The sequence below is a fragment of the Microcaecilia unicolor genome, chromosome 1 (assembly GCF_901765095.1).
Source record: "Microcaecilia unicolor chromosome 1, aMicUni1.1, whole genome shotgun sequence".
NCBI classification, from domain to species: domain Eukaryota; kingdom Metazoa; phylum Chordata; class Amphibia; order Gymnophiona; family Siphonopidae; genus Microcaecilia; species Microcaecilia unicolor.
In genome coordinates this window covers 722593031-722616648 of record NC_044031.1, presented here as the reverse complement: position 1 = coordinate 722616648, position 23618 = coordinate 722593031, and the positions used below count along the sequence as shown (strand labels likewise).

At 42.3% G+C, this 23618-nt stretch overlaps 1 protein-coding gene across 1 annotated transcript in view; it reads right to left on the bottom strand.

Annotated features, from left to right (window-relative positions):
• Positions 1-23618, bottom strand: part of TRPM7 (transient receptor potential cation channel subfamily M member 7) — a 397085-nt gene that overhangs the window by 123837 nt on the left and 249630 nt on the right. Inside the window, exons 23-26 of the mRNA XM_030189594.1 lie at positions 22111-22237; positions 11590-11774; positions 4412-4544; positions 2679-3397 (exon numbers count right to left, since the gene is read on the bottom strand). Of these exons, the coding sequence (XP_030045454.1) occupies positions 2679-3397; positions 4412-4544; positions 11590-11774; positions 22111-22237 (1164 nt within the window). The remainder of the gene's footprint in view (positions 1-2678; positions 3398-4411; positions 4545-11589; positions 11775-22110; positions 22238-23618) is intronic.

Here is a 23618-nt window from a genome sequence, read left to right as displayed (position 1 = left end):
TCAGGTTCAAGGCCTGGCAGGCCACAGGAGTAGGAAAAGAAACATGCTGTAGAAGTTCAAGGTCAGAAAAGAGGGAAACATGTGTCTATCAGATGGTCTAATGGGATTGAGAGAGTGGATATTATATCACCCAAAATAAGTAGATTGGAAAGCCGAGTAATAGTATTAAACAAACAATGGTGTAAGGAGGGAGATATAGTAGAAAGAAATAGACATTGGGAAGACCACCAAGCCAAAGAAGAAGGGAATCAGGAAAAAGCAGAAGCTTGCAAGACAGATCAGAAACAGAGAGCGAATAGTGCAACTCTGCCCCCTCTTCTGTAAGCAGAACAAGGGGCAGAGTAGGCTGAGTAACGTGCAGGGAGAGCTGTGTAACTAATTTTGGATTCTTTTATTAAAACTGCTTAACCTATTAACATGTACAATTAGTTGGGAGTAATTTTACAAATATTCACATTCATGAAAGTATGCTGCAACCTGTGGACATTGCAGGATTTTCAAAAATTTTGTGTGTACTTTCACTTTCAAAATTAGCATTCCTGTTAATTTGTACAGATGTCAAGACTTTTTAAGACTCCACCTCTGGGAATCCCTCTCAAAGTATGCACAAAATGGCACTATGCACATACCTTTACCCACATACAGAACAAGTAAAATTATAACAGCATATTTCTGCAGGTGAAGAACAGTTTTACCAATAGAAATGGTTTTGAAAATTATACTCACTTAGCAGGTTTTACTGACACTTGGTCAAAACCAACACTTATACTACCAGTAATCTCAAGTGCCATTTCTGCTTACCATAAATTATTATACCAAACCACATGCTAAATGACACTTCACTATGTAAATAAACCGTTTGGACATTATTTCTGATCTTAATAACCTCCATAACATGGAAGAAGAGTAATATTTGGGTCTAAGGCAGATGATGTGTATAGTTTTTCACAGAGAGGGTGATGGATGCCTGGATGCCCTCCTGGTGGAGGTGGTGGAGACAAAAACGGTAACAGAATTCAAAAATACGTGGGATAGGCACAAAGGATTCCGAAACAGAAAGAGGACAGTATGAAAAACTTAACACGACAGCTTTAAGTTCATTTATGATGGGCAGGAGTGGTGCTTAGATGGCAGCTCCAGCAGTGGGGAAGTGAAGCCAATTGCAGACTGACTTCTACAGACTCTGTTCCGTATATGGCAAAACAGATCAGGATGAGCCGAAGTGAGTTTCAATGGCAACTCCAGTAGTTGGGAAGTATGGCCAGTGCGGGGCAGGCTTTTTATGATCTGAGCCCTGAAAATGGCAAGGACGGATCAGGATTAAGTATGTGCATTTTATACCTCATTCATATCATATGATATGAGTGCAGGTGCTGTATATCTCAGTGGGGGAGAGAAAGACATCATAAAGTAGAACTTAGCAAGTAAAATGCTGTATTATTATTATTGGATTGTTAGTTCAATAACGATTTAATAATCAATGTGATCGTTGGATAGGCAGGATGGACCTTGCAGGTTTTTATCTGCTGTCATTACTATGTTACTAAGTCTGTACAGAAACTGTCACCTTAAAGATTTTATTAAACCATCAACTAAGTCATGACAGGAAAATAAGCTACTTGAGAATGCCCTTGTGTGCAACTGTAATAACCTCCAGACCACTACAAAATTCAGACTGAATCAAACTTGGTAACTTAAATTTATTCCAGTTGATGTAGGCATCCTCTTTTTTCATGTTACAGATTGTCCAGATCACGGAAATAACCTTCCAATACTTTAACAAAAACCAATCTTGTATTTTTTCTTCAGCATTCTAACTTTCCTAAAATCTCAGCACAGGACAAGGTTAACTGCTAAAGCTAAAGCCAATGCCCATAAGATATTATGTCTGCTATTCTCCTCCACAAGGCTGACCAACAAATGGTGATTAGGTTTTTCTGCAGCTGCTATCATAATGGATAAAGGGCCATGATCATCAACGTGGGCTATTGATAAGATGTCTTATTTTAATTCATGCTATTGTAGCACAGGTCCCATTTTATGCAATGAGACCTAGTTACTAATAACTGAGGTTAACAGTAAAATAACACCTATTATTTGGTTTCAGTTTAGTCATCCATCTATTTATCCCACTTGAATTTGTATTACCCATCTTGTCCCTATCTAGCATCATACCTATGTTATTTGAATGTTTCAATCTGTGCCTATTAGTATTATGCAGACATCACATCTATGTTATCTGAGTGTTCTTACATGCGGTTTATTATGGGATCATTTGTATTGTACTGACATTTAATATATTTGATCTATTTCTGACATAGTATCATGTTAGTCCTATTACTAGAATTCAAATTGCCATTTCCAAGTTTACCTCACTGACTATATTTATGCTTATGTTTGGTTATTTTCCTATTGTTATACTGAGAACAAATTGTAAGTTTTATGTTAAACTGTACCTGCTGTACACTGACTTGAGTGAATCTTCATAAAGGCTGTTCATAAATCTAAACACATTTTAACAGTATCCCATGTTGATAACTCCCACCCCATCCCCCCCCCCCCCAAAAAAAAAATCACTTCTGTAACAATCTTCCAATTTTAGTGCACACTCAAATGTCAATAAAAAGAAAAGGAAAGCAAGTATTTTAGAAAACGAAACACTGATCAGCCATACTCACCTACAAAGACACCGAATTCTACAAAATCATCTCTATCTGTAGCAGCAGGTTTAGTTTGAAAAGCCTCTTCATGCTTGGCTGAAGAGTTTGCATCATCTTTACAACTGGGCTGAGATGGAGTGCTAACAGAGAATTTGACGGATGGGGATGACAGATTTGGTATGTTGCTGGCTGAACTGCCCAGTTTCTTAGTAACAGATTTTGTCGTCTCCACACTCTGTATCCTTTTGCTAAGTCTTTGAGGAGAGTCAGCACTTGGAGATAAGGCACCACCTGAGGAACCTGCCTCTGGAATGTTTACTTGTTCTCTCCTGGGGCTTAGGGTCAAATCCTGTTCCACCTGCTTATTCTGACCATTTCTCTCATCCTTAAGAGAAATGTTATAAACTATAGTATTACTAGTCTCAGACCCTCCATGCAGAAAAGAGGAACCAAAAAAATTTCCAACGCTGTGCTTTTTCCGCATTGAAGATCTTAGAGGTCCATCATCAATGAGGTTCTGCCCCAAGTGTTTTGAAATGCTTAACTCACGCGTAATCTCATTATGGACTTTGCTGGCTTCAGAAGCCTTTTGTGCCGTCAATGTTTTTAGTGTATCTACAGTAAGAGCAGAAAGATCCTGCAGGTGGCCAATCTGAGAATCCAAAGAATTTAATGAGCGTTTGATATAGTTAACTCGATCACAAACTTCTTTTATCTGAATACACATCTGTTCAACCCTATAAAAACAAGAAAAAATTAGCCTGTGTCAAACAATTTTAAAAACTCCTTTATTTTAAGAAATGGATCAGCAAAGCTGAACTTGCACTATTTAAACTCCACCACCTTAAAGATAAAGAGTTGAATGGTCAGGTAAAAGGACAAGAGAGGGGGAGCTTGGGTTGTGTTGTACATGGAAATTTATGTGCACATCTACTTAAAGTGGACAAATCTCACATTGGAAGACTTGATGGGCCACTTAGTAGCTGCCATCACCTATTATGTAAGTATGTATAAGGTAGCTAATTGATTACAGTGACAAGAGTAGTTGTCTACAAGCCAAACTGAATGTGGGGTTTTTTTCCTGTTAACATTTAGCATGCATTAAAACATTTAGGCCCTGTTCACTAAGCTGCATTAGCTGTAGCTAACTGCATTCCATGTTATCTGCTGTGTCATTAAGGTGCAGTAGTGAACTTTGTTCTGCATTAACTGCATAGAAGCCCTTCCAAAAATGATGCAGGGAGTTTGTGTTTATGGCGCCTTAACCTCTGCATACAAAACTTTAGCATCCTTTAGTAAACAGGGACCTTAATTAATGTTAAACAGCTTTAATCATATGATACATAAATGGTTGTTTTTTTTTTTTTTTTTTTTTTAAATCTCCAAAAAAAAGAGAAAAAAAACCAACCTAATTTTTTCTCTGCATCTACCCCCCCCCCCCCCCAAAGCAATAGTAGTAGCTGTGCTAACCACTTTAGGCAAAGTAGTTAATGACAGTAATGGCAATGGAAAAACCTCTGGTAGCAGAAGGAAACAGTATTAGCATGCTTTCAAAACTTGAGAATCAACATTTTGGATGTGGGATTCTGCCCATTTTGTACATTCTTGTTCCTCTTTCCACAAACACATTACCAAAAGAACACATAAATAATTTAATCTGTATGTTTTCTCATATCTAAAACGGAATATGGTAAACAGTGCTAGCCAGTTAACAAGCCTTTTTACTCTCTGCATTAATTGGTATGTGCTACCTTTCAGAAGTAATTCGAATTCTCTCTTCACTCCCAGAGTGAAATTTGTTATCTTTTTCACTGAAATACAACTCAACACACTGCTCCTCAAAGTCATGAAGTTTCTTTTGGTCTTCTTCAGTTAGAAAAAGTTCTGAAATAAAAGGAGGGCCAAACATGAATTGATAAATATTGCATTTCATAGATACATAGGTTTTCCTGTGAAGGTGCAAAAGCAGTTAAAAACTGTATATCATTATCAGTTCACTATACAAATAACTATTTGAATAATAGGCTCCATTCACCCTGAAGATCTGGGTCACCGCTAGGCAAAAAGCTGTCAAACGGTAGGCTCTTATGTATACGTACCGTCATAAAATTGGATAGGTGTTTGCTATCAGCTGTTTTGAAACACCTGAAGGTCCTGACAACAGATATCTGGTGCTCTACTCCACTTCTGACACCACCAAAAGATTAATCACCTATGTAAACATGGTGCTTTTATTTGGCTTCATGAGGAATTTACTCAATGTATTCACTCCTGCTCAGAAAAGTATGCTAAGCAGCTTCCCTTTTGCCCACTTAGCTCCCATTATTTTCTATGGGAGAAAAAATATAGGGGTTGATATTCCACGTGGTTTAAGCAGGCAGAGAGGCTCCCACCCACTTAAACCTCACTGCACAGGTCAGTCACAAATATTCAGTGATACTTAACCGGTGCAGTGTCACTGAAAATCAACTCTAACTGCTGGAGTTGGAAAGAGTGGGAGCAGGGCAGTGCAGGGGCGATCCGAGGGCAGAGTCAAGGAGAAGCTAGCATGCATGTAGGGCACAGCCATATTCAGTGCTGGTGCTCATACAGCTAAGTGGCCAAACAGGACTGCACAAAAGGCCATCTCTATCTTTGGCCACCTAACTATATGGGTGCCAGAACTGAATATCAGCTGGCACCCACATAACATCCAGGTTGCTACCGTTGTTACTGGATCACTGATTTGATCCCCAAATCACCCCCAGATCTGATATCTCTTCGTATCCTCCCTTTCTGAACCCCCACGGATTCCATGATCCACGTCCCTATTGCCCCAACCCCTTTCCAATCCCTCTGTTCCCTAGCTTTCAAGCTGCCCACCCCCAAAAGGACCCCCTGCAACCCCCAGAACTTATCCAGAGGTGATCTATGGTGTCTGGTGGGACACGACGGAAGCGGTTCCCATCTGCTCCTACCCCTTCTAACTCTGGCTTCAATAACAGTGGCAATAACCCCTAGCAGTAATCTTTTGTTACTACCGCTAGGGATCAGCCTTCCCATAAGGGCAAATTCCATAAGGGCAAATTGAAACCAAACTTGTGTGACAAAACAGGCTACTCAACACATCCTTGACAGCCAGCAAATTAGGGAAGATCCTGGAAGCAGACAGCACAAAAAAATCACTTTAATTTGTAAATTTCCACAACTTCTCAAGACAACCTGGCTTCTCTCTCACAATACACAGGAACTACTGAAGGATGAAGAACAAAATTTGTATTTATTTATTTGCTGCACTTGTATCCCACATTTTCCCACCTATTTGCAGGCTCAATGTGGCTTACAAAATGTTATAGCAACATGTACACATTATAGGATAAGAATTTCAGAATACAGATACAGATGGGTACATAGAATATCATAGCAATCATATTAACGGAATAATAATTTTACAATTATTACAAATAAGAGTGCATAAGTAAATCATATTGGATTGGAAGTGGATTGAAAGATCAACATAACATAACATAACATAATGATATCAGGACAAGATAACATAGTAACATACATAACATAACATAGTATGTTACTATGTTATCTTGTCCTGATATCATATAATATTCAGTTGTGAGGATGTAATTAGGATGAACAGATAGGAGGGTTCCTTAATAGTTGTGATTGGAATAATTAGGAAGTCAGATCGTTTTGGGGAATCTTTATTGTACGCCTTTATGAATAAGTAGGTCTTTAATAACATTCGGAAGGTTGTCAGGTCGTGTGTTGTTTTTATGGCGATCGGTAATTCATTCCATAGTTGTGTGCAGGTGTATGAGAAACTGGATGTATGTACAGACTTGTATTTAAGTCCTCTGCAATTGGGATAATGAAGGTTTAAGCAGGTGCGTGATGAACTTTTATTGTTTCAATCATGTATGGGCAGAAAGTAAGGAGACTAGCAATCTCCATGTTCCACCTAGATAAACGGAGGGGGGGGGGGGTCACAGAAGTAAGTGATATGAGGGAAGGTAGTGATTGAGGTGTTTACGGGTGGTAGGTAGAGGGGCTGGCGGTGGGTAGGTAGGTTGATGGGGTCAAGCAGGCAGGTGGGTTGCTGGGCTGGGGGGCAGACAGGTAGATGGGCTGGGAGGTAGATGGGCTGGCAGTCAGAAGAGTGATGGGCTGGGAGGTAGATGGGCTAGCAGGCAGTCATGGGCTGGCAGGTAGGTGGGCTGGGAGGCAGGCAGGTTGAGGGTGAGCAGAATGCAAAGGGCCAGAACTGGAACCCAGACAGGACAAGGCAAGACTCGGAACTGGATTAAAACTGGGTCCAGAAAAGGGCAAGACAAGGACAAGGCAAGGACTGGACAGGACTAGACAAAGAGACAAGACAAAGCACAACTAGACAAGCAAGACAGGGTAGGAGCTAGGCAACAAGAATAACAGAAGCAAGACAATAAACAAGGCAGGGACAGGATTCTCAAACAGGATTCTCGAACAGGCTTGGCTGGAACAGGATTCAGGATTCTCAAACAGCTTGGCTGGAACAGGATTCAGGATTCTCAAACAGGATTCAGGATTCTCAAACATGCTTGGATAGAACAGGATTCTGGAACGGGCTCAGCTTGGCTGGAACAGGATTCTGGAACGGGCTCGGCTTGGCTGGAACAGGATTCTGGAACGGGCTTGGTTTGGCTGGAACAGGATTCTGGAACGGGCTTGGCTGGAACCGGATTCTGGAATGGGCTTGGCTGGAACAGGATTCTGGAATGGGCTTAGTTTGGCTTGACCCACAGGATACTGGAACGGGCTTAGCATGGCTTGACTGGAACAGGATACTGGCACAGACTTGGCTTGGTTGGAACAGGATTCTGGAACAGATTTGGCTTGGCTGGAACAGGATTCTGGAACAGACTTGGGTTGGCTGGAACAGAATACTGAAAGGGACTTGGCGTCGCTGGAACAGGATACTGAAAGGGCTTAGCAGGGAACTGGGACAGAACTAGCTCAGACATTGAGCAGGAGCAGAACCTGGCTCAAACACACAACAGGAACAGAACTTGGCAGAAACAGAGCTCAAGAGCCAGGAAGCAAACATAGCAGGCAAAGGATTAAGCAGACTAAGGGAAGACAAACAAACAAAGAAGCAATGTGCTAGTCAAAAGCAGGGCTAGACTAAAAACAGGAGCCAAGCGTAGAGTCAAACAGATACAGACACCAAGGGCAGGGTGTGGCTCAGAGCCAGGCTTTCAGTATCAAGGCACAAAAGCAAACACACAGAAACAAAGCAAAGCACTGAAACACAAGACTCAAAGAAACACAGAACAGACCTTCAGGAGCAAGATTCTCAGGAACAAAACCAAGCAGGGAAATGATCTAAACAAGTAACATAAGATTAAGAGACCTCTTGCCAAGGCCCTGTAGGAAAGCTCCCTAGGTCCTTATAAAGGAGTAGGCTGATGACGTCACAAGTAGGAAATGAAGCAGGGACACCAAAGCGAGGCTTGGCTAACAGGAAGAACAACAACAACAGGAAATGAAGCAGAAGCAGGGAGACCAAAGCGAGGCTTGTCTTACAGGAAAAACAATAGGGAAAAAGGCAGACTGGAGAGGTCACAGAGGCTTTTCCTACCATCTCTATGCTGATGACTCCCAAATCTACCTTTCTACCCCTGATATCTCACCTTGCATCCAAACCAAAGTTTCAGCGTGCTTGTCTGACATTGCTGTCTGGATGTCTCAATATGACCAAAACCGAGCTTCTCATTTTCCCCCCCAAACCCACCTCCCTGCTCCCCCTGTTTTCTATTTCTGTTGATGGCTCTCTCATTCTCCCTGTCTCCTCAGCTCGAAACCTTGGGGTCATCTTTGACTCTTCTCTCTCCTTCTCTGCTCATATCCAGCAGATTGCCAAGACCTGTCGTTTCTTTCTTTACAACATCCGTAAAATCCGCCCCTTTCTTTCCGAGCACTCTACCAAAACCCTCATCCACACCCTTGTCACCTCTCGTTTAGACTACTGCAATTTGCTTCTTGCTGGCCTCCCACTTAGTCACCTCTCCCCTCTCCAGTCGGTTCAAAACTCTGCTGCCCGTCTCGTCTTCCGCCAGGGTCGCTTTACTCATACTACCCCTCTCCTCAAGACCCTTCACTGGCTCCCTATCCGTTTTCGCATCCTGTTCAAACTTCTTCTACTAACCTATAAATGTATTCACTCTGCTGCTCCCCAGTATCTCTCCACACTCGTCCTTCCCTACACCCCTTCCCGTGCACTCCGCTCCATGGATAAATCCTTCTTATCTGTTCCCTTCTCCACTACTGCCAACTCCAGACTTCGCGCCTTCTGTCTCGCTGCACCCTACGCCTGGAATAAACTTCCTGAGCCCCTACGTCTTGCCCCATCCTTGGCCACCTTTAAATCTAGACTGAAAGCCCACCTCTTTAACATTGCTTTTGACTCGTAACCACTTGTAACCACTCGCCTCCACCTACCCTCCTCTCTTCCTTCCCGTTCACATTAATTGATTTGATTACTTTATTTATTTTTTGTCTATTAGATTGTAAGCTCTTTGAGCAGGGACTGTCTTTCTTCTATGTTTGTGCAGCGCTGCGTACGCCTTGTAGCGCTATAGAAATGCTAAATAGTAGTAGTAGTAGTAGGTAGATACAGAGAAACAGTAGGTCTGAACATAAGGGCACAGCCATGTTATGATTCTACCAGTTTGGCAGGGGAAAGGGGTGGACTTCATTCCTGTCTGGCTGCCAGGGTTTGTGCTGATGTCAGTGGGTAGTACTTAAGCCTGCATGTGACTATCCATTCTGCTTTGACGTTACTCGTGTGGTGACTCGAAAGCCAGGCAGTCCTCTGTCAGAACGTGCTCAGTGCTCTGACTTTGATCTGAGTTCCCTGTTCAGGGATTTCTTTCCTTCCCCCGTGTTTGTGTTAGCTGGGGCAGTGTGTGTGTGTGTGTGTGTGTGTGTGTGTGTGTGTATGTGTACTATCAGCGCACCTGCTTCCAGCTGGGCTTTTCTTCTCTGTGTGCAACTCTCTGTGGGAAGCCAGCTGCTTGTTAGTCAGTGGGGGCTGGGCTTTGCTCAGCCTTCAGTTCAGCTAAGCTGCTTGTCTGAGAACGTCCTCTCCAGTTGTTTGTTTTCTCTAGGATTTCTCTTCCCCGTGTCCCAGCCGGCTGGCTCAGTGAGTTAACCCTTTATGTACTGTGTGTATTGTGTCCCTGCCTCTGACAGTGTGTTTGTTCTGTAAGCCGTGCTCCCCTCACCGGGAGCTTTCTCTCTGATTGTTTGTTGTGTTTAGGAGCTCTCGCTCTCCCTCGTGTGCCTGCTGGCTCTGTCAGCTTAACCCTTTGTGTTCTGTGCCTCTGCCTCTGTCTTCTGTGGTTTGAGGCAAAGGTTTTCTGCCCTCGGTTGGGTCTTGTTCCTCTGACCCCTGGCTGGGGCCTATCTCACCCTTTCCTTTGGCTTGCTGTCTTAGTTCCCCTGTCCTGCGCTAGACCCAGGGAGGGCGTGGCTTCACTCTGGTTCTGTTGTTTCCCCTTCTGCCCTATCGCTGGTGTTTAGAGCGTGTCTGGCATCTGGGGGTCCCGGGGGGGGGGCTCTCTGGGTTCTTTCACCCCTCCCTGTGTGTGATTGTGTTCCAGTTCGGCCGTGAGGCCTGCACACGTGGCTCTGTGCGCTTGGATTCCAGATCGGCCGCGAGGCCCGCCTGTATGCCTATTTCCCTTTCTTCCTGAGGTCCGCAAGGGAGGGTAGCTTAGGGGTATTGTGTAGCTGGGGTGTGTGGTGGTGGGTCGGTCTCCCCTTGGCCTGGGTCAGCGCTCTGCTGGCCTCGGCCAGGGTCCTAGGGCTCACGACCAACCCAACGGATTACAGGCCACAACTGTGACAGACAATGTAGAATAAATATTTGTTAAGTAAGTAAGTAAATAAATAAAATATCTCTCTAAAAATTTCCCCATTAACATTTAAACATCTGCTCTGGGAATGCATATATGTTAGCGAACTAATTGTCTGGACCATGGGTTTGAAGGAGGGCTTAAGGGGAAATTGTGTTTATTTCTTTAGTACATAAAACCACCTAGAAAAAAAACTACAAGTTTGAGTTATGAAAATTCACTGCTTAAATTTATTCACCTTAGATGTACTGTTTGTAAAATTCAGCACTTAAATATGCAGGTTTCAAAATCCACCACTTAGGGGTATGTTTAATAAGGTGTGTTAGCGTTTTTAATGTGCCTGTAAATTTAAGGCGTATAAAACGCTAACACGCCTATACATTTCTATGGGACAGTTAGCGTTTAAAAGAGCGGAAACATTTATGTCCATTAAAGATGCTAACGCACCCATAGTGCCACTTAGCAAACATAGATGTTAGATTCTAAGTGCCAGTATTTACATGAGCAGAGCCTCAAGGTATGTTACAACTTTCTTTTAAAACATGTTTCTTTGTACAATGCTTCTCATGCTGTAGGTGCTGCCATATACATGTGTTTCTCCTGTGGCGTTATAGGTATTTTGCAAAAGAGTTCATATTCAGCAAACCTTTTGTAAAATAAATTGCAAATTTTTAACATCCTTACTTGGATGTCAATTAAACCTATACAAAATCAGGTTTCCCATCTAGTACTTCAATACATAGTTCAGGTAACATGGAAAGTTTTTTTTTTCCTTTTAAATTAATGATGCATTAATGGAACAACATACATGAAAACTCATTTCAGCAGGGAGATGACAGTTATGTGGTTTGACAACCTGATACTAAAGTTAAAGGAGTCAGACTTGCCAAAATGAACAAGTAGAACAAATCAAATTTAGGTAACAAGCTCTCCCTGTGATGATCTTTATGCAACAGTTCTATTACAAACCATTCTCCATAGCTGTAAAAGAAAAGAAAACACTGGGGATATGCCAAACATCTGTTAAGTAAAAATGTTCTTACTTGGTCCAGCTGAAGTTCTGTCTTTTTTCCTTCTTTTGCAGATGCAACAACACAAAGAGGACAAATGACTAAGAACGATGAGAGGTGGGGGAAGAACAGGCTTTTCGTGATAAGCCATGATAAAATGAAAACGCTGATACTTCCATACAATGTTTGAAATTGCCTTCACTTGGAAATAGACATTGCTTAAAAAGGAGGAAAAAAAGGTAACATTCAGTTTAGCAATTCAAGAATATTTCACAAATCAACAAATCAAACACTATTATTCTATTTAATATAGATTCTGATACTGATTCCATTACCACTAAAGATTAGAAAAGAATTTTTCTTTCAAGCAAGATAAGACTCTGGGTATAATCAGCAGTGTACCGAGGGGTGGGGTGGTGAGGGCGGTCCACCCCGAGGGCACGCTGCAGGGGGGATGCAGGGAGCAGCCATGCGGCTGTCGGCTCTGCTGGTTTCCTGCTCCCTCTGAAGTTACTTCCTGTTTTGGGGCAGAGGAAGCAGGTAACCGGCGGAGGAGACAGCCGTGCGGCTGCTCCCAGCACCCCAGGAGTTGTACATGCCATGATAACATCAAGACTGGATTACCGTAATGCACTCTACAATGGTCTGACTACAATGGGTCTGCACCAGCTCCAATTAATTCAGAATGCTGCAGCAAGACTCATAGAAGGTTGAAAGCAACATGAACACATCACACCATTTTTGCAAAAACTTCATTGGCTACTAGTACAATATAGAGCTAAATTTAAAACTCTTATGTCTGATCTTCAAGGCCCTTAAATGAAAAGGCCCCGAGTACTTGAAGAACAGTATGACCCTCAATATACCTCCAAGGACACTAAAGTCCTCCCAAGGGGTATCCCTAACCACACCCTCTCCAAAAGACATTACACAATGTGATACCCGAAAGCAAGCCTTCTCCAGAATAGCCCCAACACTCGGAATTCACTCCCTGAAAGGCTCCGCTTAACACAAGACTATAGCTACATCAGGAAGCAGGTGAAAGCTTGGCTCTTCAACCAGGACTTTAATGGAAGAAGTAACTAACTTCTTAGTATCATACACACACACACAAGGAGCGACACAGCTGAGATAATATTTAACCATCTCTCTGACCTCATGTACAACTTTTTTTTAAAATTAGTCACCTTATCTTCTAACTCCTCTTACACTCTTACCTATCTATATGTTACATCTTTGCTTATACCTTACACTGTCTATTAAAATGTTCTATTATGTATTATGTTAACACTTTAAGTAGTGTACTATGCCATACTTTGTATTGTTATTTAAATATCTTTATTGCTGTAATTGTCTATTGCTTATGTTTGAATTATTCTTACTGTACACCGCCTTCAGTGAAGTCTTTCAAAAAGGCGGTAAATAAACCCTAATAAATAAATAAATAGTTCAATTACAACATTTCAAATTTAAAATTTATAACAAAGAAAATTAAATGTATATCTGAATCACTAAGAGCCAGCATAACAGGAATAGTGGTGTGGCAGCACATGTAAGGGATTGGGGGGGGGTGCGGTAGGGGAAAAGCATGAAGAGCATAACTCATGAAATTATTTCCAGGCCATCTGCTTGTGTTGCAAGCATATGTGGGCATGGGGGTTTGTGTACAGGTGAGCAGGTGTGCCTGTTGGCTCTGTAGACCAGGAGGAAAAAAAAGAAGCAATTCCCTAATTGCTATGTTTATGGGTGTCAAACCTTCTATGTTTCAGAAGCTGGAACCACTTCACCCATAAAATTGGACACAGCCATTCTGGGGATACTTTATTTTTGAGAAACCACCTTCTCCCAGTCAAATCTAGCCCATATTCAAAATCAATGTTATTTTTTCAGCATCCACTCCCCAACCCACACACCAAATATGGACACAGTTCATTAAATTTTTGGAGAGCTATTTTGACCCCAGAAAGATATTCTGGGGTCAAAGGCCTGAAGGGTATAAAATATTGCCATGAGCTCCAGCTGTTCACCTCTCTCCCCCTGACCATAAGCCTGGCATTTGACGGCAACCAAGGTGTACATCCTGTACTGGATGCATCTATTGTCAGAGTGTGTGTGTGTTGGAAGGGGAACAAAAAAACAAAACAAGAAAAAAAAATTTTTCTTCTTAGGTGGCTGTTCGGATTCGTCCACCACCAAAACAGCTTTCTGAAGGTAGTATGCCATTGACACTGTGTGACAATGGCTGAATATGCTGGCTCCATTGCAACCTTAACTCCGATTGTGCTTCTCTCATGTGAAGGTGAGCCAAGGAGTAGCCTAATGGTTAGTGAAGTGGGTTTCGGACCTGGGGAACAGGGTTGGATTCCCACAGCTGCCTAAAGGGTGGGGCAGTGAGTTGAGATCCTGGGGAACTGGGTTCAATTCCTACTGCAGCTCCTTGTGACCCTGGGCAAGTCAATTAACCCTCCATTGCCCCAGGTACAAATAAACGTAGACTGTGACAGAAAAGAACCTACAAAAAATAGTATATGTAAATCGCTTTGACTGTATCTACAGAAAGACGGTATATCAAGTGCAGAACATATTTTAAAAAAATGTACCACTGCTACAGTGTGCCATAAAATTCTCAATATTCACCTTGCATTCACCTGATGCCTTGAATTTAACTTTTAAAAAAAGATTAATACCCTTGTTCTCTAAATTGGCAAGAACGCTGTGGTTGATGAAGCATATATTTGCACCCCTATAAATGACAATATTTGAGCAGGGACTAGTGTCAATTTCTATGTATTTATGAGTAAAGAAACAGGTCGAGAAATTTAGCAATGGCCTGCACAATGGAGGGGGCAGTACCGGACAGGTAGAGGCAGGTAGGAGCCAATCAGGTAAGGAAGGAAGCAGGGCCAAAAAGGGGAGAAAAAGGCAGGGTCGAGACGCTCATGCTGTTCGAGAGGCGACTCCCGGAGTGAACAGCAAAACCCTGAAAGCCGATTTTGGGCGTCCTCAACTGCTTTCCGTCGCGGGGACAACCAAAGTTCACAGGGGCGTGTCAGAAGCATAGCGAAGGCGGGACTGGGGCGTGCTTAACACATGGGTGTCTTCGGCCAATAATGTAAAAAAGAAGGGTGTCCCTGATAAACACTTGGGCGACTTTACTTGGTGCTTTTTTTTTTTTTTTTTTACAACCAAGCCACAAACATGTGCCCTAAATAACCAGATGACCACCAAAGGGAATCAGGGATGACCTCCTCTTATTCCCCCAGTGGTCACTAACCCCCTCCCACCCTAAAAAAGGCCCAGCTCCATGACAGCAGTATGCAGGTCCCCGGAGCAGTTTTAGTGAGTACTGCAGTGCACTTCAGGCAGGCGGACCCAGGCCCATCCCGCCCTACCTGTTAAACTTGTGGTGGTAAATGTGAGCCCTTCAAAACCCACAACAAACCCATGTACCCACATCTAGGTGCCCCCCTTCATCCCTAAGGGCTATGGTAGTGGTGTACATTTGTGGGGGGGTGGGTTTGGGGCGGGGGTTTGGGGGGCTCAGCAACAAAGTAAGGGAGCTATGCACCTGGGAGCTTTTTCTGAAGTCCACTGCAGTGCCCCGTAGGGTGCCCAGTTGGTGTCTTGGCATGTGAGGGGGACCCAGTGCACTACAAATGCTGGCTCCTCCTACGACCAAACGGCTTGGATTTGGTTGTTTCTGAGATGGGCATCCTTGGTTTTCATTATCGCCGAAAATCAGGGATGACCATCTCTAAGGTTGACCTAAATATTGAGATTTGGGCGTTCCCAACCGTATTATCGAAACAAAAGATGGCCGCCCATCTTGTTTCAATAATACGGGTTTCCACGTCCCTTCGTGGGGACGTCCTGTGAGGACACTGTCAGGAAAGCTTGGGCACCCAGTTTGATTATGCCCCTCATATTCACATTACTAATCAAAGACCAGGACAAGGCCAGACAAGAGGGAGCGGATAGAGAACACAGATGCCATGATAGAGACCGTAGGCCAAAGTCTTCAAATCCATTTCCAACTGGGTTTCCGCATTTCATATTTTTATGTGTAGTTATGGAAAAAGAACCCAGTATGGGCCCATATTTAATAAGGTACCTAGACACCATCACCACAGCCCACAAAAAATATTGCGGATGGGCATGGCTCAACTACGACATCAAGTTCTGAAAAAGTATGACGGCAAATTCCTCCATCTCATGGCACCATTGTGTGATGGATCTATGAATGGACGAGATGACGCCAAGCAGACCTTTTAGCGACACCATGTTTCCAGGAGCCAGCAATCACAATGCAAGGCAAAACTACCCTCCAAGCAAGAAAGTGTGTAAGCAATTTAATAACGTGCAGTGCACATGGAACAACTGCAAGTTTCGCCATGTGTGCTCTACCTGCAATAACCAACACCCAGAGCCCAAGTGTAGAGCACACAGAGACAGGCGCACACTCCTACAAAACCCCAGCAGACACCAGGAGCTGCCAGCTAGTGGCAAACATTAACCACAGAACCGAGAAAGACACACCCGCTCTCCTTGCAAACTAGCGGTACACCCACAACAGACAAAACATTGACCACTTTAGCCACATCCCAGATCGTTCCACGTGCTATGATACCTTGGTTGCACATATACCCTAACAGAGGCCCGATTCTTGAAGCACGGTTTTCCACAGGGTTTCCCGATCCATTATGAGGGTCCTGAGTCACGAGAACTGGAGCTACCAAAGAATTCTGTCTTGGTATGCACTCATTTCAACATCACCAGACAAAAGATATTCAAAGAACTTATATTGTCCAGGGTTGCCAGGCCATTCAATATAAAATCATTCCCGGATTGTTAGTATCCCCCTTAGCGATCATTCCCAAATAAGAACCAGGAAAATTTAGACTCATAAACAACTTGTCATACCCAGCAGGAACCTCGGTGAACGATTTCATAGAGCCTGACATCACCACAGTCATGTACTCATCTTTGGATCAAGCCATCCAAGCCATTACGCATAGAGGCACACAAGTGCAGCTAGCTAAAGTCGACACAGAATCTATAGAAATGCTAAATAGTAGTAGTAGTACATTCAGACTACTGCCGGTCCACCCATTCTGCCCCTTAGGCCAAGAATACTTCTACAACAAATGCCTGCCCATGGGATGTTCAATTTTCTGCCGATACTTCAAACACTTCAGTATATTCTTACACTGGGTCGTGGAACAGGTTGTGAGATTTCCCTGCATGGTACTCTACCTAGACGCCTTCTTAATAATAGGAAAATCCAAACGTGAATGTGCTGTGTCGGTCGAGAGATTCTAGAGACTCACCCGGAGTTTTGGGGTGCACCTAGCTCAAGAAACACGGCTGGCCCGGTGAGTACACTTGCATTCCTGGGTATCGCACTCTATGCAATCAGATATCGTGGTTGCCCCAGGATAAGTTGGAGAGGCTCAAACAGGAAGTAACATGGTTTAAGGAAACAAAAAAGGTCACGCTCAGGCAATTCCAGTCCTTGTTGGGCCTTTTGTACTTTGCAACTGGGATAATTCCCATGGGAAGAATATTTTCCTGGCGCTTGGCTTTAGCAACAACAGGAGTAAAAAAAAAAAAGGCACCATTTCATAAGCATCACACATGTCATTAGGGAAGACCTACTGATATGGGAAGACTTCTTACGATCTTCCAATGGACGGACCTTTTGGCAGAGTGACCCAGTGAGCAATGAAGACTTGCAGCTGTTTCCCGATTCTTCTGGAGCACTAGGTTTTGGCATTTACTTCTTCTCTGGGCATTGGTGCTCTGAGAAATGGCCCACTGCATGGAACATCGAGGGGATTACCAGAGATATAACGTTCTTAGAATTATTTCCAATTATGGTAGCACTGACCATATAGTCTTCCACCCTTGCAAACAAAAACAGAGTGGATAATATGGCAGTAGTAGAAATAATAAACAGGCAGTCGGCCAGCACCATTCCACTGATCAAGGTATTGAGGGAGATTGTACTGCTATGCATGCGATTCAACGTTACTTTAGGAGCATTGCATGTACCATAGATGCACTGCATCGTTTTAAGTTTTCAGAGTTCCGGCACCTAGCCCCCAAGGCCGACCAAGACGCCACCTCAGTACCCAAATCAGTCTGGCACCTTGGTCTCCAGAGGCATGGAAGATGATATGGGATTCACTCATGAAGGCAACAGTTAAGAAGTACCAGGCAGCATTCACAAGGTTCTCCAGGTTCTGTGTGAGTAACCACATTTTTTTTTTTATTTATTAGGATTTATTTACCGCCTTTTTGAAGGAATTCACTCAAGGCGGTGTACAGTAAGAATAGATCAAAAATGAGCAATAGGCAATTACAGCAGTAAAAATATTCAAGTAACAATACAAAGTATGGCATGGTATACTACTTGCAATAACTATACAATACGTAATAGAACATTATAATTGGTAGTTAAGGGTAAGGCAAAGTTGTAACATATAGATGAGTAAGAAAGTAGGAAGAATTAGAAAGTAAGGTGACTGATTTGAAGAAAGTTGCACATGAGGTCAGAGAGATGGTTAAATATCATCTCAGCTAGGGTAGGAGTGGATAAACATGTCCCGCTGCAGTATGTGCAGCCCGAGTCAATCCTTGTGTGTGTGAGTGAGACTAACAGGTTAGTTACTTCTTCCATTAAAGGCTTGGTTGAAGAGCCAAGCTTTCACCTGCTTCCTGAAGTTTAGATAGTCTTGTGTTAAGCGGAGCCTTTCAGGCAATGCATTCTAGAGTGTGGGGGCTACTCTGCTCGTTTGCGGGTATCACATCGTGTAATGTCTTTTGGAGAGGGTGTAGTTACTGAAAGTCCAAGGGAGGGCCTTAGTGTCCTTGGCGGTGTATGGAGGATCATCCTATTCTTCAGATACTCGGGGCCATTTCCTTTCAGGGCCTTGAAGATCAGACATAGAGTTTTAAATTTAGCCCTGTATTGTACTGGTAGCCAATGGTGTGATGTGGTCACGTCGCTTACAACCTTCTATGAGTCTTGCTGCTGCATTCTGAATCAACTCGAGCTGGTGCAGGCCCTTTGTAGTCAGACCATTGTATAGTGCATTGCAGTAATCCAGTCTTGATGTTACCGTGACATGCACAACTGGGATAAGATTTACCTTCTCGATGTAAGGAGAGAGGTAGCATAGCACGTGTACTGGCTGCGGGAGGACATTTACCGTGCTTCTTGATCCAAGAGAAGGAGCAGGGGGCCAGTCTCATACCAATGTGCTCATAACTAGCAGGAATATCCTTCTCGCTCAAAGCAATGGGCCTTTCGGAATAGGCTCCCCCTTCCCCAGAATGTTACCCAGTTCCTAACAAATCTAAAACCCTCCTCCCTCATCTCATCCACGCATTGAGACTCCTGTCTCTTGGGCCCTGCGCATGGAACAGATAGCAGTTCAGAAAATGCTACCCTAGAGGTTCTGGATTTGAGCATTCTACCTAAGAGCCTAAATTTGGCTTCCAGAACCTCTCTCCCACAGTTTCCTATGTCACTGGTACTCACATGTACCAAGACAGCTGGCTCCTCTACTATCTAAAATAAATCCTATCTAGGTGACGCATGAGGTCCGAACCTTGGCACCAGGCAGGCAAGTCACCAGGCGATCTTCACATCCACCAGCCACCCAGCTATCTATATGCCTAATGATCGAATCATCAACTACAACAGCTGTCCTAACCCTTCCCTCCTGGGCAGAACTTGGAGACATTTATTATGTTACTATTCTCCTTGACTACAGGACTTCTTTATTATGTCATCTGCATTGAGCCTTTGGAATAACTGCAGAATAGGAGAACTGAAATAGAATAGAAGATACATTTTGATACACTGGAGACATCATGCATGCAAATCTATATCCTGCATATTCATTGTGGTTTGCCTCCAGGATCGGGGTAGAGAAGCACTAGCATAGGTGACATATTCTTTAGTACCTAATAATTTTTTTCATAATGAAGACCAGCACCATTTATGATTTTTTACTCTTGTGTCCTGAAAATATCCACCAATCTGCTAGTACAGAGCTTTAATAGTCACAGTGAGCCTCAAGAAAACAGGTGGATTTTTTTCAAGTTTCAGTGCTTCTTATCACATCAACACAAAAGCTACATGAAGATGCTATATATGTACTTTCAAGATGGCATAGGTTTCAACACTTCTCCCTCTACAGTATACATGCAAGCAGACATGCATGCCACACATCAGACTATGCAGAACCTGGATGGTGGAGCAGCAGGAGCTCATCCCGCAGCTGCTGATCACTCTGTACTGGGACCCCAATGTTCAAAACTTATGGGCCAGCACTTTCTGGCAATCTCATAATAAAGGAGCTCAGCAAGAAGTATGAGTGCAGATGCCTGGGAGGGGAGCGAAGAAGACAATGGGACAGACATGGAGAAAAGAAGTATGATGATAGATGCTAGAAGAAAGAGAAATGGAGGACTGGATGTCACCAAAGGGGAAATGAGAAAAAGAGACTATGGGTCTCATTTTCACAGCATTTAGAAGTTTAAGTCTAAGTGCTTTGAAAATACACCTCTATATGAATGCCGGATGACTAGGAGTTAGAGAAATAGGAGACAAAGAAAAAGAATGGAAGGGCAGGAGAGAGGAAAAGGAGTGCAGGACTAAGTGAGAGATGTAAGATAAACAAGAGAAGAGAAGACAGAACAAATTGGAGACAGAACAAAGGAGGAGGTATCAGGATTTACTAAGAGCAGCAGTTGAGTGGTGATACTATGATATATAAACAGTTTACTTGCGGGCTGCTGCGGGAAGGGAAGAGTGCAATCATCACAAGACAAGCCCCTTCTTCCCCCTCCCACTTACTTGCAAAACTTACAAAAATCAACAGTGCACACTCAAATATACCCTGGACACATGTAAAGAAGGAACTTATTGATTTGTACCTTTTTGGGCATACAAAAGTATGAGTGTAAGTATATAGAGAAAAAGTACATGCACAATCAGTAGGTACAGATCTGTGCAAGCACTTACCTTGAGTCAATTATCAAAGAGAAATTTTTCCCTTTGAAATGCACCCACAGATTTTACACGTTCCCACTGTTTGAAAGCTGGTCATCCCTCAATGTTTAATGCTGCTATATTTCTATTGTACTACACAAAGACCAATGTTATTTGTTTAATAAATCTGATGCATATAGACAATATAGATTTTTTTTTTTAAGTTACATTTGTACCCCGCGCTTTCCCACTCATGGCAGGCTCAATGCGGCAGGCAATGGAGGGTTAAGTGACTTGCCCAGAGTCACAAGGAGCTGCCTGTGCTGGGAATCGAACTCAGTTCCTCAGTTCCCCAGGACCAAAGTCCACCACCCTAACCACTAGGCCACTCCTCCACATTTTAAAAATATATCCATGTGTATGTACTTGCATTTACATGTATAGATTGCATAAATGTGTAGACACTACTATTTACACATGAAGATCTACATCATGCAGAGATTTTAAGGATGCATGGTTTGTGTAGGGAATTTTACATGTGCATTCCCCATTTTACACACAGTACACATCTGTGGGGAAAAATTTCAATGTCTGGTTTTACATCCGTAGAAAGGCATGCAAAGGTTTTTAAAAGGAGTGCTTGTTTTGGCCAGGGCTTTACACAAAGGATTAAAGGGGTCATTTGCCTTAACCCCATGTAAGTTTATTTCCACCCCAAAATGAACTCAAGTGAAATTGCAGCCTCCTTTATAAAATGGAGCAGCTACCTGTGGAAGTTACAAAATTACCAGTTCCACATGGAAATGCCAACACTGCCATATGGAAGCTGCAGGTACCTGCCATTCAACATGTATATTTGTAAAATGGCTGCTTCCACTGCTATGGCCACAAATAGACATGCATTCCCGAAGATATTTAAAAAAAAAGTATTAGAACATAAGAACATAAGCATTGCCATATTGGGATAGACCGCATGTCCATCAAGTCCAGTATCCTGTTTCCAACAGAGGCTAGTTCAGGTCACAAGTACCTGGCAACATCCCAGAATGGTAAAACAGATTTTATGCTGCTTATCCTAGAAATAAGCAGTGGATTTTCCCAAGTCATTCTTAATAATGGCTTAGGGGCTTTTAAGATTATTATTGAAACCTTTTTTAAACCCTGCTAGGTAACTGCTTTTAACACATTCTCTGGCAATGAATTCCAGAGTTTAATTACACACTGAGTGAATAAATATTTTCTTCGGTTTGTTTTAAATTTATTACTTAGTTGTTTCATTGCATGCCCCCTAGTCCTAGTCTTTTTAGAAAGAATCTGCAGAACCTTTTCTAAATTATCATGGAACTGAGCATGCCCAAACATGGACATCTCAATTCTGATCTCTACATTCTATGTAAATTGGTCTTTGCCTCAACCTCTCAAATACTCACATTATAAATAGAGCTTTAATGTATAATTATTGTTTAACATCTCTTATATCCCACTTATCTTTATCACTAAAGTTTAGGACATAGAATTGCTGGAATTACAGCAAACAAAATTTATAAACTTACTTGAAAAATGCAATAAGAAGATTGACCATAATGATATACTGTACAAAGAGGTAAACTGCTTGAAGAAATGGAGTCAACCATGTTCCCACACCACAGAGGTCTTTCATTTCTGAATTAGCTGCACATACTTTGGAAAGAGAATGAGATTCACTTTTTTAGCCTGGAATTGTGTATGATATAAAATGCAAAGAATTATCTGTTTTGTTAATGGAAAACAGTACCTACAACCTCATTGAAGATGCAATTATAATATATCCACTTATGCATGCCATGTTTGGATGTGAAGATGACTTGTAGAGCAGCTTTGGAAGAAATTGTATGAAGCAGACTAAGGAGAACAGTATGAAGTTATAAGGTGACTCCCAATCTGTTCTCAGATGTATTAGGGATGTACATTTGATTTGGAAAATGTTATGCAAGGAAAGAAAGCATGCTAGTTTATATTTTTGAAAATTTTAATTAGTGTCCATTAAGTTGATTTATGCAAATATAATTTTATATGCATTAATTGAATTTTACAGACATTAATTTCTGAATTATACCAAAAATAATCCAAAACTGGGCCAAAAACTAAGTGAAAAGCAAAACTCTACAAGACAGTGGCCTTTAGTATTTTTTGACTGGTGGTTGCAGGCAGCTCACACTAGTTTTCATTTGTTAACAACTGCCGGATTCTGTCAAATTAACTTCAGCTTTGCTGATCAGATATTTAAAATGCTAGAGAAAACCCCAGGTTTCAAAGATGATCATACTGTGATAGAAAAATATCTTAGACACCCATGATCATTACATGGAGACATCACATAAAATTAAAAAGTTGCTCTAAATGTGTCAATGTCACCAAAGGATTGTAAAATAAGGCTCATTAAAACTCAAAATTCTAAATCAGCAAAGGAGCCGAGAAAATTTCCCACAGTAATGAGCATCATGAAAAGGCAAAAGAACGGTCGAGTTAATCCAAATCAAAGCATTTGGCAGCCAATAAAAGTAAAAATACTGAATTATAATCAAAACACCCCTTTCATGGGGAATTTATTTATTTATTACAGCATTTATACCCCACATTATCCCAAACAAGTACAATAAGGATTAAACAAAAGTAAAAGACAATAAGAGGTATAACATTATAGCAACAGAAAGGGAAGAAACTTACCTGTAGCAGGTATTCTCTGAGGAAGCAGACTTCATATTCTCACAAGTGGGTAGACGCCATCCTGCATCGCCAGTTCAGCAATATGCCATAGAAAAAATGAGAGCTTTCTGGAGCGCAAGCAGTGCTCCAATGTGCATGCGCCAGTGCCTTCCCGCCCACAGTGCAACCACACCAGTCAGTTTAATACAAAAGCAAAATACTAAATAAAATAAAAGCCAAAAGACAACTCCAAGGGGTGGGCAAGATTGTGAGAATATGAAGCCTGCTGTCCTCGGAGAATACCTGCTTTCTCCGAGGACAAGCAGGCTAATATTCTTGCAAGTGGGGAACCCCTAGCAAGCAGGCTCACCCAAAA